The following is an 18346-nucleotide window of genomic DNA, read 5'->3' on the forward strand; positions in this document are numbered from 1 at the left end:
AGGCTGCTCTTTGTAAGACATGGCTCCCTCTGCTGGACAGATTTTGGAAACTCACTTTCGGTTTTCTGACTGATTTCCTCAAAAAGGGACTGAAAAACAGTCCCAGCCTCAGTTTAAAAAGTTCGATAACACAAGACTGAAATTGGAATGGTCTTGAAACAGTGCCTGAGAACTCAAAAAATGGAACTTCAGTAGAATCACTTACTGTTCCTCTCAAGAACACTAATCAGTTGTATAGGACACTGACACAGCTCACACTTTTCAGTAATCATGAGAGCAAATATTTATTATATTGTGCAGGACACTTACGTAGGTACGTTTCATTGAGTGGAAGTTGTAGACAATGACATTAAGAGTTAGGAATAGTTTTAAAACTCAATATCTATTTTGGGAAAAAGAAACCCAGATTTATTCATTATTACACAGCTTATAAAAGACAGGATGAAGTGAAACACTCTGAACACAGAATTTTCACTCTGAGTATATATATTACTTTTGTTTTTCTTTCCTTGCTATATCCTGGGCAACAAACAGACCTACACTCAAGGACTCCTTTGTTGTTGGTGGTGGATAGGGGTTATTATGAACTGTCCTAGGATCATGGATGGTGGAAGACAGGCTTAGCCATATCTCTTCAGGACACTGATAAAGGAAAATATGGATAAATAAAAGGCCAAAGATGCTATACCAATCCTGCTCTGTCTTTAGGAGGGACTCTGATGTCTTTCTTTGAGAATACAAAAATGGATGAATGAGCTCCTCTCCTAACTCAAGCCAGAAACAGTGCAGATCCCAAGGATGAGGAAAAGTTCTAAAAAAGAGACAGCAAGGAAGAGATGGTATGAAGGGTACAGATGACACTGGGACAGGGATGCTGCAAGTGGGTGAGGGAAGGAAAAGGTTCAGGAGTTGGGCTGGCACAGAGTCATGGGAGCTGGACAGTGCCAAGGATTGAAATACGGATAAACAGTTTGAGAAAAGCGACATTTAGAGAACTTGTAGATGAGTGACCCGTGGTTTGTGACGTTAAAAAATGAGACAGTGCCTGCTTCATAGTCTAGGAAAACGCCAACACGACAGGGAACAACAGCCATGGAAAGAGTCAAGACCTTGGGATCAGCGGTGGAAGAGTCCTCAAAGGCATTGTACTCAGATTCATTCTGTAATCCTACAACCCAGTAGCCATTTTCAGGTCTGAATCTATAGTAAACATTTTGGTAACTTACATTTGGGTCAAAAACAAACCCAGAGCTTTTTTTTCTATTGAGGTTGCTTGTGTTACTGAATACCCCCAAGATCCAGGCTCTCTTCCCAGACACATCTACTTCCCAGTAATATTTCCCTGAGGAGAAATTTTGGCAACCCAAGACATCAAAAGCAGAAAAGTTGCATGGATATACATTCTTAAACATAAAACTCTTCTCAACTGTCACTTGTCTGTGATCTTCAGAAAGGACAACACCCGAAAGAGCATTGACTGGATTCAGCATAAAGTCCACTGTAGGAAAAATTACACAGTCAGGTGAATTACATAGGACATGTATGTTTTGTGACATTGTGAGGATGATACAGGAGTTGACTGGGAGGAGCTTGCATTAATGGGTCAGAGATGAGTAGAACACAGAAACTCTTGTATGTATGCATGTTTGGGAGGGACACAGATCATGGGACCTAATAGTAACCACACTTCGGAAAAGGGATCAGAACATGGATCTTCTTACCCCAGTAGCTTTGGACTTCTGTCAACCCTGAAATGACAAAAGTTTCAATGTTATTAGAAGAAAAGAGGAAACACTGACACCTGTCTTTTCTCTCTAGTGGGGACAGAGGAGGGGAGCTCTGTGAGGTTATCAACTAGTGAATGAGAGGACACTTGACCATTCCCCCTTAGATATGATCACATCTTCAGCACAGGGCATGACTCTCTCCTTGTCAGGCCTACCTCCTGTCTTTTGTCCTCATCTAGATACAACATCCACTGCCCCATTTTGCTCTGATACTATGAGAACCCGACACCCACACCCTTCCCCTGGCTCTCCTCACCTTTAAACAATTGTAGTATCCTGCTCAGATCTGGAGCTCGGAATGCACTCTTCAGTTTCTCAGAAAGAATTTTTGGCTTCTTCAAGGTCCAGCTCTCGCTCCTAGAAGAGACAAAAATTGACTGCCCACACCTCTGACCTTGTGTCTCTCCAAGACCACTGTCTCCCTCACCTTTCACTCATTGATGCACAGGAATCCTCTTCACTGAAGAGCCTAAGGGAGAAGCAAGAGCCCTGAACCTGCAACCAGAAGAAATGTCCTCAGGTCTACCTTTCTATTTACCCACTGGGTGACCTTGGGAAGATCTTCTCAAAGAACCTCATGTTCTTCCTTCTAAAACAGAAAAATTAACCCCAAGCGCTCAAGCTCTTAAAAATAATACAATATTAGATAAAAATAATGGTACCTATAAAAGGTGTTTGATGCTTCTAAAAATATATATTTGATATATGGAGAAGTAACTGCCATCTCAGTGATTCCTCCAGGGACAGGACAAAGATGTGGGTTCTCAGCCTGATGGTTGGGCAGTGGAGAGGCTGTAGAACCTGGCTACTGGGAGTTTTAAGTTATCAAGTGTGGGGCTCCTGTGCTGAAGTCTGAATGGTCCCCAAAGCCTTTTACTCCGGTACGGGTGCGGAGAATAACATATGAGGTCACATTCTCTGGGAAACATTACAAACATTTGGGGAAGGATGCTTAAATTAATAGTGGTCTGAATTTCATGTGCTTGGGAAGACTTTGATGTGTCAAGTGGGTAGGCAACTTTACCCACAGAAAGCCATTTTTCCTACAAGCTGCTAAAGTGTGTAAACAAAAGAGATTAGCTATTGGCACCAAAGCCAAAGCCACTATTCCCCGAGACTTGAGTCTATTTATTTACTTTTTATTTTGAAATCCAAAGGTCACCACCTACAAAGACCTTGTTTATTCTATCCTCAGGGAAGGAAGAAAATATAAAGGAGATGCCTTGTGGAAAATTTGGGGGCATGGCAGATGAAGAGGACAAGGTCCTTCCTGTGACAAGACAGACACCTATAAAATATTACAGAAATAAGTACTGAGGCAGAGACTAAGAATAAATACAATGAATAAAGTCATGGAGTTCTGATACTGCAGCCCCTTATTTTTAAGGCTTTCATTGACCTTAACTCGGTTATCTCCCACCACCCAAATTTCCTACCATTAAAAAGTTTTAACTGTGATCAGCAATTGGAAACAGTGTAATGCTCAAATTTCCAGGTCTCTCATTTTTTAAAAACCCTGATTGTTTCCAAGATTATTCTATGGCTATCATTCTGTCTTCCCACACACAATAAGGACCATACCTGGTCTCGCATACATACCTTCTTACGACATTCATCACATCCTGGGGAGAAAAGAGAAAACATGGGTCAAGTTGCCAGATTGAGAAGACAAAATTGGTAAGTTAAAATTTAGTTTTGAATCAATAACAAATATGTTTTAGGATAAGCATGACCACTACAATATTTAAGATACTCTACTACTGAAAAATAATGTGTCATTTATCTGAACTTCAAATTTAACTACACTTCCCAAATTTGGTCTGCCAACCCTTGAAGAAGGTGATACGCCTTCCTACCTTACAAAGCTTTACTCACTTGCTCCTCACACCCCTAGGACCCCTTGATAGCATGTGAATAAATAGATGGTCAGAGTGTGGGGGGACAAAATATAGAGATAAGACTCAGAAAAAACATCCTAAAAGACTCTTATGAGGGTGTGGGAAAAATGCTCCAAGGATCTGCAGATGAAATGTATTTAAAAGAAAGAAAAGAGATCTACTGTTTCTTTAATAGACATTCCTCAGAAGCCCTCCTTAAATTTTATGCTTCTATGTATCCTAGAGACAAATAAAGTTGAAATCTTCTATTTGTCAGACATCATCCCACGCTCTGGGGAATCAAAGATGAATAATTAACCATTATGGTCCTCAAGAAGTATACTTTCTTTGGCTCAGGAACAAGCGAACTAGCACTTGAAGTGAATGTTTCTCTGGCCTTCCTCTGCTCACTCTATACACCTCCTACTCACTCCCTACAGGGAACGTCATCCATTTTGAAGTATGAAATAAGCTGCAGGAACCAGCAGCAGAGAAGGCCTAAAATGGAATTTACTGTATCCCAACTATTCACATTCCATTGTCTAGAATGGTATCAATATCCACTTTGTGGCTGTCTCAAAACCATTTCTTACCCTGAATTCCAGTATTGTGTTAAGATAGTCCAATCCAAAAGATCAAAACTTCAGATATAAGACTGTAAACTTTTATAAGAAAACATAGGGGAAAAGCTTCATAACATTGGATTTGGTAATAATTTCATGGGTAGGACACAGAAAGCACAGGCAACAAAAGAAAAACTAATAAACTGGACCTCACCAAAATTAAAAATGTCTGTGCATCAAAGAACACCATGAAGAGAGTGAACAACCAATACACAGAGAGAATATAGTGCAAATCATATATCTAATAAGGTATTAATATCCAGATATGCAAAAAAAATCTTCTAAAACTCAACAAAAAAAATAAACAACTCAATTCAAAAAATGGGGAAAGGATTTGAATAGCCATTTCTCCAAAGAAGATGTACAAATGGCCATTAACATATGAAAAGATGCTCAACATTATTGACCATTATGGAAATGTAAATCAAAACCACAATGTCATACCAATCGATACCCCTTAGGATGGCAAAAAAAAAAAAGAAAAATCTCACGAAAAATAACAAGTATGGGTGAGAAGGATATGAAAAACCTAGAACCCTCACACATTGCTTGTATGAATGTAAAATGAAACTAAGGAAAATTTGGTGGATCCTCAGAAAGCTAGAGTTACCATTATAATCCAGCAATCCCATCCTGAGGTATATATCCAAAAAATTGAAAGCACAGACTCAAACAGATATTTTTATGCCAATATTCATTGCAGCATTATTCGCTATAGCCAAAAGGTGGAAACAACCTGTGTCCATCAACAGATGAATAGAGAAACAAAACATGGCTTATACATGCAATGGAATATTATTCAGCCATAAAAAAGAATGAAGTTCTGATCCATGTTACAGCATGAATGAACCTTGAAAATGTTATGTAAATAAAATAGGCTAGACAGAAAAAGGACCAATATGGTATGATTCCACTTACATTATAGAGCTACCTAGAATTATGAAAATTCATATAGGCAGAACTAGATTATCAATTACTAGGAACTGAGGTGATGGGAAATGGGAAATGAGGAATTACTGCTCAATGGTTACAGTTTCTGTTGGGGTGATGAAAAAAAATTAGAAATAGGTAGTGGTGATTTTTGCACAACATAGTGGATGTAATTAATGTCCCTGAGGTATATACTAAAAATTGGCTAAAATAAGAAATTTTATGCTATATGTTTTACCACAATTGTTTAAAAATATAATAATGTAATACAACAAATGCCATGGAATATTATACATTAAATGAATACATTATAGGAGATATGAATTAGATCTCTATAAATGTGCTAAAATACATGGATGAGAACTGTTTCCTAGGGTGGAAGATCTAAACTGTCATCTAATATGCAAATCTACTTTCAAATCCAACATTTTTATCATGTTCATTCTTATCAGTCTAAAACTATCACCTCATGGTTGGCCCAGCTACCAATAGATATATGATAAAATGGTCCATTCCAAACATCATTAAAAAATAGTCCATATAACAGGGAAACTGTCATCTCAACTCCCAGTTGGCGAAGTTGTGGAAGTTAAAGACCAGAAGTCCATCACATATATCATTACAAGTTACAACAATTTGAAGAGGAGTAACATAAACTCAAAGTGTTTCCTGATTGGCCCAAATGGCTGCCCCAGATTTATTTTTGTCAGTAGTGGTCCATGACTCTGCCCAAGAGGAAAACTGTAGATATTGTCCATGATGTGACTCTACCTTTCCAATAGGTACAGTTGTGCCGTTTGCATTTTAAAGTGTATATATTGCCTCATGGATGGAACAATCACAAGCCATCATTTCCCAGGATTGTGAGTTATCTTTCCCAAGTTCTTCCTTAAAGTGTTGTGTGATTTTGCTTTCTTTTTGCCAATATATGAGCGACTCACCAAAATTAGAGGTCTCTTGTAGTCCTATAGATTTTGAACCTCGAGTTTGTATCCAAGAGTTAAGTTTATTTGTTAACATATGGACATTATCACAGAGGTAATTCAAAATGGCAAATAGCCCCTATCCCTAATCTGCATTCCAATAAATAGACATCTAAAGTGTTTTTGTACTATACTCTGGTAGAAAGTCTACCACTTGACCTTTCTATGACTGGTTCCTCAGTCTCTAGCTCTTCATCAGTCCCAATCATAAGTCATGCTTTGCTTTCATCCTCTCTGACTCTGTTTAGCTTGGAGTAGAAAAGCTGGATTTTGTTGCAAAATGGAGGAGCCTCTCCTTAGCAACTTTAGCTGGAATTTCAGTTCTGTAGCTCATTACTAAAAGCTAAATAAAACAACTCTGTATACAAAGTCATAAAGTATTCAAGCCTTATTAAAAACCAAGTTTGAATCTCAGTATACAATCAGTGATTGTGTAAGAGCTGACTCACTCCCACCTTCCATTTGTAGCCCAACAAATACAGAGAAAAATTGACAAATTACTCAGTTTTGTGTTGATTTCCAATGACCAAATACAAAATCAAAAAGGCTTGCTAGAACAGATGGAGGTAGATTGTGCTCAACACAATAGATGAAATATTCAGTAATTTATCTGTCACAGGGAATAACTGGTCTGATGAACTCAAACGACCACAGTGGAATGCTTTTTCTGAGCTTATACTTCTCCTGAGTTAGTGATGAGACAAAGAGTTCACAGGAGCAGGCTTGTGAGCTGGCAGGATAGGACAGACAAAGAGTTAACAGGTGTGAGCTTGTGGGTTAACAGGAATGAGCTAAACATTAACCACTTGGCTCTGACTTCCCTGGCTAGCACTGCACCTGCAGGAGGACAAGCACCTTACATCATCATAGGTGAGAACAGAACAGTTCCCAATCACTATGGCAGCCCCCTGCAAGCTGACATCCATCATAGATGGGAACAGGACAGTTCCAAGGAGAAGACAATTGTAATGGCAGCCCCCCTGCAAGCTGACAAGCACCCTACATCCTGCATGGAAAAATATAAAACCCCAGCACTCCCTCTCATGGGGGCAGCTGTCCCCCCTGGGACTCTGCCCTGGCTGAACTTTTGCCAGTATCTCTCTTACCCCTCTGTCTCCCCAGCTGTCTTCCACCAGACTGCCCTGGCAAACTTCTGCCATTATCTCTCTTACCCCTTTGTATCCACCGCTCTCCCTCTCAGACTGCCCTGGTAAAACTTCTAACAGTTCCTAGCAGAACTCTCTCTCTCTCTCTCTCTGACTTTCAGTAAATCATCTTATTCTTGTAGAGTCTTGTAAATTATTTTACATTCTGCGAATGACCAGGGATTAATTCTATGCCAAGACAGTTAGTGTCATTGTCAGGTTTCATTTTGCTATCCCTGAATGACCAAGCATTATTTCTGCCTGCTTAGTTTTGAATGGCAAAAAATGTCACATTCATAAACATCAAATAGAGAAAGATGAAGAGAACAAAATAAGAACTGATTAAATCATATGAGGAAAAAATAAAAACAAAAAGAAAAAAAAAGAGAGGGAAATGAAAGAAATTTAAATGTTCAGAGTGGAAAATAAGTGCAGTTGTATTTATTTGCAGATGGCATGATGCATTATGTAGAAAAACTCAAAGAACACACACACACACACACACACACACACACACACACCTGAAAACTAACAAAAGAGTTTAGGAATATGTGAAGTAGTAGGCCAATATTAAAATCTATTGTATTTTTTATTATTAATAATGCAAAATCCAATACAAAATTGACATTTATTTATAGTAGAGTAACAATCAACTCAAATACTTAGAAATAAAATTAATAAAATCAGTAAAAGATTTCTGAGCTAGAAACTACAAAATACTGCTGTTAGAATTTAAAGACTACCTAAATAAATAAGAGATTTTATATTGTTCAGATGGTAGTACTCCTCAAATTATTCTTTAAATTCCATATAATGCCTATCAAAATCCCAGCAAGTCTTTAATGAAAATTAACAAGATATCCAAAAAATTTCACGCAAAATTCAGTGGACCTAGGACAGTGTTTCTGAGTTGTGGCACCACTGCCATACTGGCCCAAGATAATTCTTTGTCATGGAGTCCGCCCTGTGCGTTTATTTGGCTTCTACCCACTAGATGGCAGCAGAAATCGCTAAATCTTCCCTGGGGGGCAGTGGTTAAAATAGTCACCATAGAAAACTGACTTAGAATAGAATTGTTTTGAAATAAATTAAGAGTTGTTTTTTTTATTCAAACAATTTAGACAAAGAAAACAAATGCGGAAGATCACCCTGCTAATTTCAAATTTTTCTATGAGGCAGAGTAATCAAAAGCTTACAGTATCAGTGCAAGAATAAACGTAGAAGTTCATGTAACAGATTGATTATCCAGAAATATATCCTTATGTTTAGAGCAAATTGACTTTTGACAAAAGTGTCAAAAGAATTCAGTGGAGGGAGTACCTTTTCGATGAATGTTGAACTGAATATTTTCATGGTTTAACAACTCAATATATTTACTAAAAATCTTTGAATTGCATACTTACAATAGATAGATTTTATATGTAACCTATACCTCAAGAAATATATTTTTTAAGGCAGAAGTTAAGATCTAGCAGGTGGAAATTGGTTATTTCATTATTGGAACCAAAGTTAAGAAATGTTTTTTAGCTAGCAAAGGAGAATGGCAAGAAGTCAAGCAGAGAAATTAAGGAAATTTCCTGAATTTCCTAATATATTTCATAGCTCAAGATCACCATTATGCACTTAGTTCCATGAAAAACAATTTTAACATTCATACTAGGTACAATGTCTCCATCAAGTCTTTACAGGTCTTCCTACACCCTTTTCTAGCCAACACAAACACACACACTTGCACAAACACACAGAAACACACACACATATTCATACATGCTCATCCCTCACCTCGCTATTACACAGTCTAGCACTACATTTGCCACCCCTCAACAAAACAACAACAAAATCAAATATAATCAGAGATTTGCGCTGTTTCATTAAGCTTAGTGAAGAGATGTCTTACAAGTGCAGGGTCCCAGAGAACCAAAATCTATAGAGAATCTGCTCTCCAATTTTAGTGCAGACTTCTTAAAATGATAAATAATTGTCACCCCAATAAAATTTAACTAAAAATATAATAATAATAATAATAATAATAATAATAATGGAAATTCTCCTTGCCATTTGTACATTGAATTCTTATGACCCTTGAAATGAATGACAGAGAAGGGGTACTTGAGGGGTCACAGGAACCTTTTAATGAGGAAGAAAGTGCAGGGAACAGAAGGAAAGGAAACTTGATTTCTGTGTTTTCCCCAGAATCTCAAATGTAGGGGCTTCTCACAGGTCTTACCTGCAGTGTGTCTATTGATAACCCCCATATCTGATGCTGGAGATCCAAGATGAGCTCCCTCATGCACTGCCTCTGCCAAGCCAGCTGATCTTTAGCCACTGCCAAGTCATTCAGCACATTCACTTCATCATCCTCCAGCTTTTGCAGCTCCTTCCGCTCCTCCTGGTCCAAGATGCCTCTCATTTCATCAAACCATTCCAGAATCCTCTGTCTCTCAGTCTGCATATGATTCTTTGGGGATGAAGAGAAAGGGGCAGTCAGTCTGTCTAGCTGAGGAACTACTTTTCATGGGCCTGGGAACCAAGACAAAAACTGTTTTCCTCAGGCACTTCTCACAGGGATGGGAGGTGAAAGGAAGTGAGCAGTGCTTGGGAAAACCATTTTCCTACTGTTTCCCCTTGAGCTCCTCCCAAAGTAATTCAGCAATGCACTTCATCAAGGTCAACCAGGAGACACAATGTGATACCTGGATGAGGTCTGAATTGCAGACACTTGTCCTGGATAGACATGTCACACTGTGTAAGAAACTTTCCCACCCATAACTCCTAACACGGAAAACTGGGCCTTCCTCAATGTGTTTTCTGAAAGTATCAGAACTTCAAACTTAATGACACAAATGGGACATGGGACTCATGAGTCACTTTTACATTGCTTCCCTCTATGCCTTTGTCTTCAAATAGCTGATCTCACTTGGGATAGTTCTACTCTCCAGCTCCCAACCCTCAACAGGAAAGGGATGGAATGAGGACTAATCAAATGTCCTCTGGACTCCTGAATTCTGAGGTAACAAGGAGGAAGGAGCCTTTTTGTGATTGGACCAAGGTGCTGCCCAGTTTTCCGTCCCAGAACTCCCTCAGGAACAATCTCTTCCTGCCTCCCAGGTAGCTCTCTCGTCACTGATGTCAGCTTCTATCTTGTCAGCTTCCTGCTCCTCCTCTGTCAGCCTCTTCAGAGCTTCCTGTAGCTTCTCCTGTGAGAAAGAAACCACCAAAGTCAAACTCTGAGCTTTCTCAGCACCTGGATAGAAGAAAAATGGGGAAGAAATCAGGCTGATCTCAGAAGAGACTAAAGTTTACAGAAATGATACTGGCAACTAGAACCGAGAATGTAGATGAAAATCCATCGGTGATGGAAGTTTCCATGCTTTTCTCAAGAGTAGCCTGCACTTCTCTTTTCCTAGAGGAAGAGCTCATCCTGCAGCATGAAAAGCCCTTTCCTGTCATGGATACTTTCCCCACATCTAACCAACCATGTTGTGCTATCAGAACTCATCTTGGGAAGAAACTCACTCACATAACTTCTGTTTGCTAAAATTTTGCAGTCTATGCTTATTCTTGAAGAAAATGAAAGAATGCACAGAAACGCCCCTCAGGCCTCAGAAGCTGAGCCAAGCATATGAAAAGGGAAAGCAGAGCTCAGTTCTGTGATGACAAGATGAATAAATACAATTTAAAAAGTGAAGGTTTATTATTCAGCTGCAGCTTCGGGTGTACACTGCAGTGGTCAGGCATCTACACCATCCACGAAGGGTCTCCCTAATAACACAAATGTCCATCAGATCCCCTACAAAATTTTACAACATTATTGATTATATTCAATGTGAACTATAATTTAATGTGTATATATATATATATATATATATATATGTACACACACACACATATATACACATATATACACACACACATATATTTATATATATATATAAAATATACATATATAGTCACAGGATGTGGATTACAGCACAGGGAATAGAGTCAATGGAATTGTAACAACTATATACGATGTCAAAGCGGTAGTAGATTAGGGGAGGAGGGTTATGACTTTGTGAGGGGTGTAAATGTCTAACTATTACATTCTTTTGTAGCTCTGAAACTAATTAAAACAAAAACAAACAAACAAACAAAAAAGTAAAGGTTTCACTTCAGTCACCATTCTGCCCAATGCTTCTCCACCCTGGGGCCTACCTGACATTCCTGGGCCACTTGTTCAATGGGGAACATTTGGTGACCATGGTGCTCCACAGACAGCACACAAAGCTTGCAAATGGCCTTCCCATCCTCCTTACAGAAGATAAGGCGGTTTTCCCCGTGCTGCTCACAGAGATCTGCCCCCTGCCACTGTTGTGACGTCGTGTTGACCTCCATGAGTTTCTTCACTCTGTTGGCCAGCTGCAGATTAGGACACAGGTTCCAAGGCTGGTATCTGCTCTGGCACACAGGACAGTGGCATTCCCCTCCTGGGGCGCTCACGGACTCATTGTTTGCAGTGATGCAAGCTTGGCAGAAGCTGTGGCCACAGTCCAGGCTCAGGGGTTCTGTCAGGAGCTGCAGGCACATGGGGCAGGTCAGCTCCTCCGCTATGTTCATTTGTGCTGGAAAATCCATGGCCTTGCTCCGCTGAGGCTCCTCTTGCTCACACACTCCTGCAGGCCTGGGGATGATGAAGGGGGCGGGATACGAAAGGCAGGAACAGAAAGGATGCTGACTGTGCAGAGAATCAGAACTGCACAGAACATCAATGTTCCACAAAGGAAGGAAAAGAGAGAAGAAGCGTAGATCATGACAGAGGGAAAAGGGCTCTTTGGAATAATTTCAAACATTTTACTCTTAATTTGTCACATAACAAATTTCACCCCGTCAGGGCAATGATTGCCATTTTCTCTTCTTCTCTTGGAAAGACAAATTGACGCCCTTCCTACCAAGACCTTTGTGCAACCCATCATTAGCCCTGCCTTTTCCTCCCCACCCGAAACATGTCCTCCAGATTAAATGTGCTAACCCCTCTGTGGCCCCCAGACTTTTGCACTTGCTGTTCTCTCTGCAGAGAATAATCCTACCCCTGCCATTTGCATGACTTAACTTTATTTTAACCATTTCATTGAGTTGTATTTACATCCATTTTAGGAGTACAGTAATTTCTAATAAATTTATAGAATGGTATAACTAACACCAAAATGCAATTTTAGAACATTTTTATTTCTTGAAAACAAACCTAATGCCATTAGCAGTCTGACGCTGAACCTCATGCTACCATTAATCTCCCTTGTGTTATTACTGATTTCTGATGAATTCATAAAAATGAAATCACAACACATGTTCTTTTGACTCTGAATTCTTTCACTTTGCTCTCATTGAGGTTCATCTCTCCTGCCTTTCTTTCCCGTGCAAAAAATAAATTGTTGCTATTAAAAGCACAAAACCCACTGCTGCCTCAGAGAATCTGCACTTGTGTCTGTCTCTGCATGGACTGATCTTCTCACTGATGTCAACATGACTCACTCTTACATTTTACTCAGTCTCTTCTTGGCATGTCTTCTTATTGAAAGGACTTGCTCTTACTTATCTGTAGCAAACCTGCTGATACTATCGCTTGCTATACAGTTGCCATCTTTTTCTTACTTTTACTACATACTATATAACATCTTTCTTTAAATGTGTACCTCCTCTTTCTAAAATGTGATACATGCATAGATCAGTTGTGTTTTGTTCACTGATGTATCGTCAGTGCCTAGAACAGTGCATCACACACAGGGACACAACGGTTGATGAATATATAAACTAGAACCAACTTCTCTTTCCATGGATGATTACTACTTTTCTTATCAGTTTTTCGTCTTTTTTTCCATCAGTTAACACTTCTCCATGACTCTGTGTGGTGAACACATAATACAATATATAGATGATGTATTATAGTAATGTACACTTGATACTGATAAATTTACTAATGTCACCACAAAGAATTTAATATATAAATGAATTAACAGTTCTCCAATAGCTGAGACGTGTTTGCCTCCTAACACACCTGTGCCACACAGAGCCTTCCCATGCTTTTAAACTCACTCCAAAGAGACACCTACAGAAACAGCAAGAATCACAAAAAGAAATCATTTTATCACTAACAATTTTATAATCACTTATAATTTAGAGATCACCTTGACCTATTTATTTCTCATATTAACATTTTTTGACAAATAAGAGTACTCCCTTCATCAGGTGTGTCAAGAGAATAAATGACTTATAGAGATCATTCTTGTATCATAGGTAGAATTGGGGTGACGTGTCAGCCTCAGGAAACCTATTGAGAGTTCTCTCCACTACTGTACTGATTTAAGCAATGGCCATCAGAGGTAGAAGGGCCAGAACTAAATTGATACCCAGTGCTATGGGCATGTAGAAATGGGGAGATCAAGGCCAGCTGGGACGTTCTGGGGAGTCTTGTGTTTGTAGATGTTGAGCCTTTTCCTTGACCTGGACATAAGGCAACATGTCAATATGCACCTAAATGTTTGTTTTTAGGGAGGGAAGGGTTCGTATACTTAGGATCACACACATGCCACATACCTGAGTAATACACATTCCAGGGAGGCATCTGTCAGTCATGGGAGAGAAGTTTCAACAGATACTGGAGAGAGAAAGTCTGTCCCATTTCATACACTTTGAATGCTATTATGTGATGAATTGTGTCCTGTGAAAAGATGTGGAAGTCCTACCCCCAGGATGTGTGAAGGTAAGTTTATATGGAAATAGGGTCTTTGCAGATGAGCACATTAAAATGAAGTCATTAGGGTGGGCCATAATCCAATATGACTCTGTCTTATGAAAAGGGGAAATTTGTACACCGATAGACATGAACACATGGAGAATGGCATCTGGAGACACAGCAGGGATCACAGCCATTTAACTATACACCAAGGAACTCCATTGATTGTCAGTCAATTATCAGAACCCAGCAGAACAGTAAGGAACAAATCCTTCCCCCACAGTCCTGAGAGGAGCCAACCCTGCCAATACAACTAATGTCATATTTCTGGCCTCCAGAACAGTTCAAATAAAAATTCAGTTAAGTGGTTGGTTTTCCATTGCAGCACCAGAAAAATGACACAAGTGATTATTTTTGCTGTATCCATTCATTTTAGTCTATCATTGAAGAAGCATTACACAATTGAAACCCTCCCACTTAAGAGAGACGGACAGACAGACAGAAACACTCTGTATGCTCCCTTTTGGAGATGGTACAATGTAGGAGTTTTTACAGAGGAATGTAAGGGCCAACATAGTCCTTAGTTTCCTAATCTCACTATAGCCTAGTTGTCTGCACACAAGCTTTCTTTATCTGTACAGTTCAGACAGGAAAAATGAAAATGTCTCCCCAATGGGGGGAAAGTTCTATGACGGTTTCACCCACCATCCTTGAAACTTCCCTTTTTCCCTGGGTCAGAAACTGCCAATGGGATGGTGAACCTGTTCTTGGCATCCAGGCACCTGAGGTTCTCAGAAACATTGCGTCCCCTCCCATTTCTCCATATACAGAGCTCCCTCTTCTACCACCTCTGAGAGTCCAGGGTTTAGTTGCCCCTCATTAAGGAGCCACCCACAAGAGCTCCCGCTCTCAAATCAATTTGTTTCACAGACTCATTTTGTAACAGAGGCAGTCTTCATGAAGCTACCCCTAGTCTCAGCCCTTTCTCTCAATCAGTTCATCAGAAAATCCTATGGCACTCTCTTCAACTTAGGTCCTATCCAACTCAGTCTTCTACTTGGATCCAGGAATAGCTTCCCCACTAGTCCTCTTGAAACTGTTAGTGGTCTCATGTAGGTTGCTGTCACTTCTCAAACCTTTGGCCAGAGTGATTTTTTAAAGTAGACATCAAACATGTCACTCCTCTCTTCAAATGCATGTTATCAGTGAGTCGATCTTTATCATGGTCTAGTTAAGTCCACAATACACATCCCCGACTGCCCCAGCCTCTGGGCCCACCTTCACCCCAACCCACACTGGTCAGCTTTATGTTCCTTAATCGCTCAGGACAAAAATCCATCATTTCATTGAAGAATCTGTTCAAAATCACCTTCCCACACTGACATGTAAACTGAAACCTATTTAAAATTGCAAAGCCCTTTTCCAGGGAATTATAGATATCTTGCTCTATTGCCCTATTGGTTTATTATTGTTGTTACTTCTTTGTTTTAGATTTTTACCATAGTAATCTTCATCTTGTTTCATACTATCTTACTCTTTTACTGTTTTTTTACTTTATTTCCGACCCAGAATATAATGTTATGTCGTTACTTAATATTTATTGTGTGTTTAGTAAATGTTAATATAGTTTTTACCACAGCTATATGGTTCTTTCATGAATTTAATAATTTATTTAATTTAATAAGTATTCAAGAATTTTAAAAATCCATCTTCTCTGGTTTTCTGGGCCCTGTATTAGCTCCTGAGTAGACAGTGAATATACACCAGACATGAGCCTTGTCCAGGTATGTGGCAGAGACTCATGATCCCTGAAAAGGGGGAGAAAAGGGAAGTTTACATCAAAATACATGTAACAGAGATCAAGGTACCCAGTGCTCAAAGGGGAGCTTAAGATGGAGTGCATTCTGAGACATTACCAACTCCTTTCCTTAGCTCTGTGCACAGGAAAAGTGAGGAAGGGGTTGTGTAATAAACAATGGGAAGGTCTGTCTAAAGGTGAAAAACAAGTTCTAAAGCAGGAGAGGACACCAGAGGGTCATGGGGTGACCTGACGTAAGAGTAAGCTGCGGCACGCAGAGAAGAACAAACTCCCTGTGCCTGGACCTCCAGGGACAAATGATCACGGGGAGCTACACCCATGGGCAACAACTTGATCATCCAGCCTGTCCCTTCAGGCCGGCTAAAGGGCTGGTCATTTATCAGGAAGGTGGTGCCAGCTTCCTGGCAGATACCAGGACAGGAATAACAGGGTCAGCTTCAAGAGGATCTGACCCCTTGTGGAGCCCCTAACATCCCATCCCTCCCACATGTGCCCGGGTAAGGGCTCTCATCTCTGCTGGCCTCATCGGGACCTTGGGCTTATGAAGCAGGAAACAGGGCTCCATCTCACATGCTTTACTGGAGAAGAGGAGGAAGGGGTTTTCTGCCCGTGAAAAAAAGAGTGCTGTGGCTCAGATGGCAAGGCGGAAAGTCAAAACTACAGAAAACAAAGATGAGGTGACTCAGCCTGAAGAAATAATGGTCCCTCCAAGAAACAAAGAAGACTCTCCTTTTTGAAACGTCCATTCTTTAAAAGTCACTCTTCCTGCAGTCTCAATGCTCCCTCCTCTGCACTTTAGCAGAGCAGCTTCTGAACCACAATGTAACTCACCAAACACAATCTGTTACCCCAAAGCCTCCTGCCCTTTGGCCTCAGAAGCTGCCCCACACACCTTCTGGCGAAGTGCAGGAGTCTTCACTCAGTGGAGAGATCAGGTGGAGGTCAGGTGGAGACTCACTCACCAGCCAGGGACCAGCGCTCTGCAGAGGACTGGCCCCACGGGAGGGGAATGAGAAACGAAAGTTAAGTTCTTGGGAGTGGAAATGAAACTAAAAAAAGCAGAGCAGAAATATAAACAATGAGTCATTGCAGGACACTGGGGTAGGGTAATACTTCAGTATGTTCTAGGGCCTGCACCAGGGAGGTATTCATTCGATTTTTTCTTTTTCCATTTCAATTTCCTCCAGCAAGAATATCTGAATGACAGCAATGTGAATCCCAATGATACATTCGACAGTTTGCCTGAATACTCAGAATTTTAATTCAATTCTATAATTACTGCTTCAGCTTATTTTATATTTAGGTCCTAAAAAACTTGCTAGGGATAAAATAAGTATTTGAAAAATCTGGGTACCTGCCCTTTGTAAAGCAGACTGTGATGGGGAAGATAATCAGTGATAAAGGCCAGTGAATTTGAGCTGGTACTGTGAGTGTTAGCAGTTGTCCTTGCTAATGGTGACAATAAAAAAAGGGGGGGGGCTTTCAGTGTGAGCCTATTGACAAAATTTTTCCACATCATTGATCTTGGAGTTCCACCAAGTACTTACCAGTTTCTGTTCCTCATCTAGGCAGGCCAGCAGGGGAAGTCTTCGAGAGATCATGGTGGTGCTACTGTTTCACTGCCACGTTATCAGCAACTGAGAGCAGGAGGAGCATGGAGGTGAACCGATGGTGGTGTCAAGTGTAGTCTTTCTCTGGGTAACTCTCCACCTCCATAATTGTTCACTTTTCCCCACTTCCTTGGTAAATGCTTGGTCCTTTTTACTCCGTCAATCAAAAGCAGAACTGAAACACTTTCTTTCCTATAAGTACCCTTCTGTCCTCTTATCTTGTTCTTTTGACTACATGGTTTAGATGTTGCAGCTACAAGGCTGTGGAAGCTCCAGAACAAGCGTCCCTGACAGACAAGACCACAGAGCTCAGCGATCTTCACACGTTAAGTGATAGGAAACATGTAGGGCGACTGAGAAGTCAGTTTCCTTAAAGCACAGATATTTTGGTATTGTTTGTAATCCACAGAACATTAAGCTAATCTTGGCTTAAATTCTCTTTAATTCACTTATATCTGAGGCAGGAATGGAAAATTGTATAGGTATGATTGCTGAGCCCTATTAGGTTTAAGTTTCTTGGGTATGAGTGAAGTTAGTTCTAACAATGAATCAATTCCTGATCTTCTTTAAGTGCAATGATAATCATGCAAATTTTGTACAAATTGAATCCTGAGTGCTGGCATTTTTTCCATTAGTGTCTTAGTTATCAAATAACACTATCAATGAGTATCCTTCTCCATCCAGCTCTGCCTCCAGTAAGTTTTATGAAGGCAGAAGGGGACCCTTCCTCTGCTGTTCCTTATTGTCTCAGATCTACTACAAAGTGTTGTGTGCAGGGAGTGATATTTAAACAGAAAGCCATGCAGTTATATAGCTATAGGTATAATGTTCATTACATTGAACATACTGATGATAATCATGAT

General features: G+C 40.0%; 2 protein-coding genes across 4 annotated transcripts in view; both read right to left on the bottom strand.

The window, feature by feature from the left end:
- Positions 1-18346, bottom strand: part of LOC109396555 (tripartite motif-containing protein 5-like) — a 68227-nt gene that overhangs the window by 33432 nt on the left and 16449 nt on the right. Inside the window, exon 5 of one of the 3 annotated variants that reach the window (XM_019668437.1) lies at positions 11927-12005. The exons of the other annotated variants lie outside the window; for them this stretch is intronic. Within the exon in view, the coding sequence (XP_019523982.1) occupies positions 11988-12005 (18 nt within the window). The 3' untranslated portion in view covers positions 11927-11987. Of the gene's footprint in view, positions 1-11926; positions 12006-18346 lie in introns of those variants that run through there. 3 annotated transcript variants of the gene reach the window in all.
- Positions 284-11979, bottom strand: LOC109396554 (E3 ubiquitin-protein ligase TRIM22-like). The gene is made up of 7 exons (XM_019668426.1): positions 11540-11979; positions 10447-10542; positions 9573-9803; positions 3387-3409; positions 2044-2144; positions 1722-1748; positions 284-1498 (listed from the first exon to the last, which is right to left on the bottom strand). The coding sequence occupies exons 1-7, from the start codon at positions 11957-11959 to the stop codon at positions 903-905; spliced, it is 1494 nt and encodes a 497-aa protein (XP_019523971.1). The 5' UTR covers positions 11960-11979; the 3' UTR covers positions 284-902.

The sequence above is a fragment of the Hipposideros armiger genome, unplaced genomic scaffold (genome assembly GCF_001890085.2).
Source record: "Hipposideros armiger isolate ML-2016 unplaced genomic scaffold, ASM189008v1 scaffold_525, whole genome shotgun sequence".
Lineage (NCBI taxonomy): Eukaryota > Metazoa > Chordata > Mammalia > Chiroptera > Hipposideridae > Hipposideros > Hipposideros armiger.

Excerpts from the sequence above, each read along its gene's own strand:
- LOC109396554 (XM_019668426.1), bottom strand. The coding sequence starts at position 11,959 with ATGGATTTTCCAGCACAAATGAACATAGCGGAGGAGCTGACCTGCCCC. Across the intron at positions 3,410-9,572 it reads TATCAATAGACACACTGCAG|GATGTGATGAATGTCGTAAG; the intron begins GTAAGACCTGTG and ends TTTTCTCCCCAG. Across the intron at positions 1,749-2,043 it reads GATACTACAATTGTTTAAAG|GGTTGACAGAAGTCCAAAGC; the intron begins GTGAGGAGAGCC and ends TTGTCATTTCAG.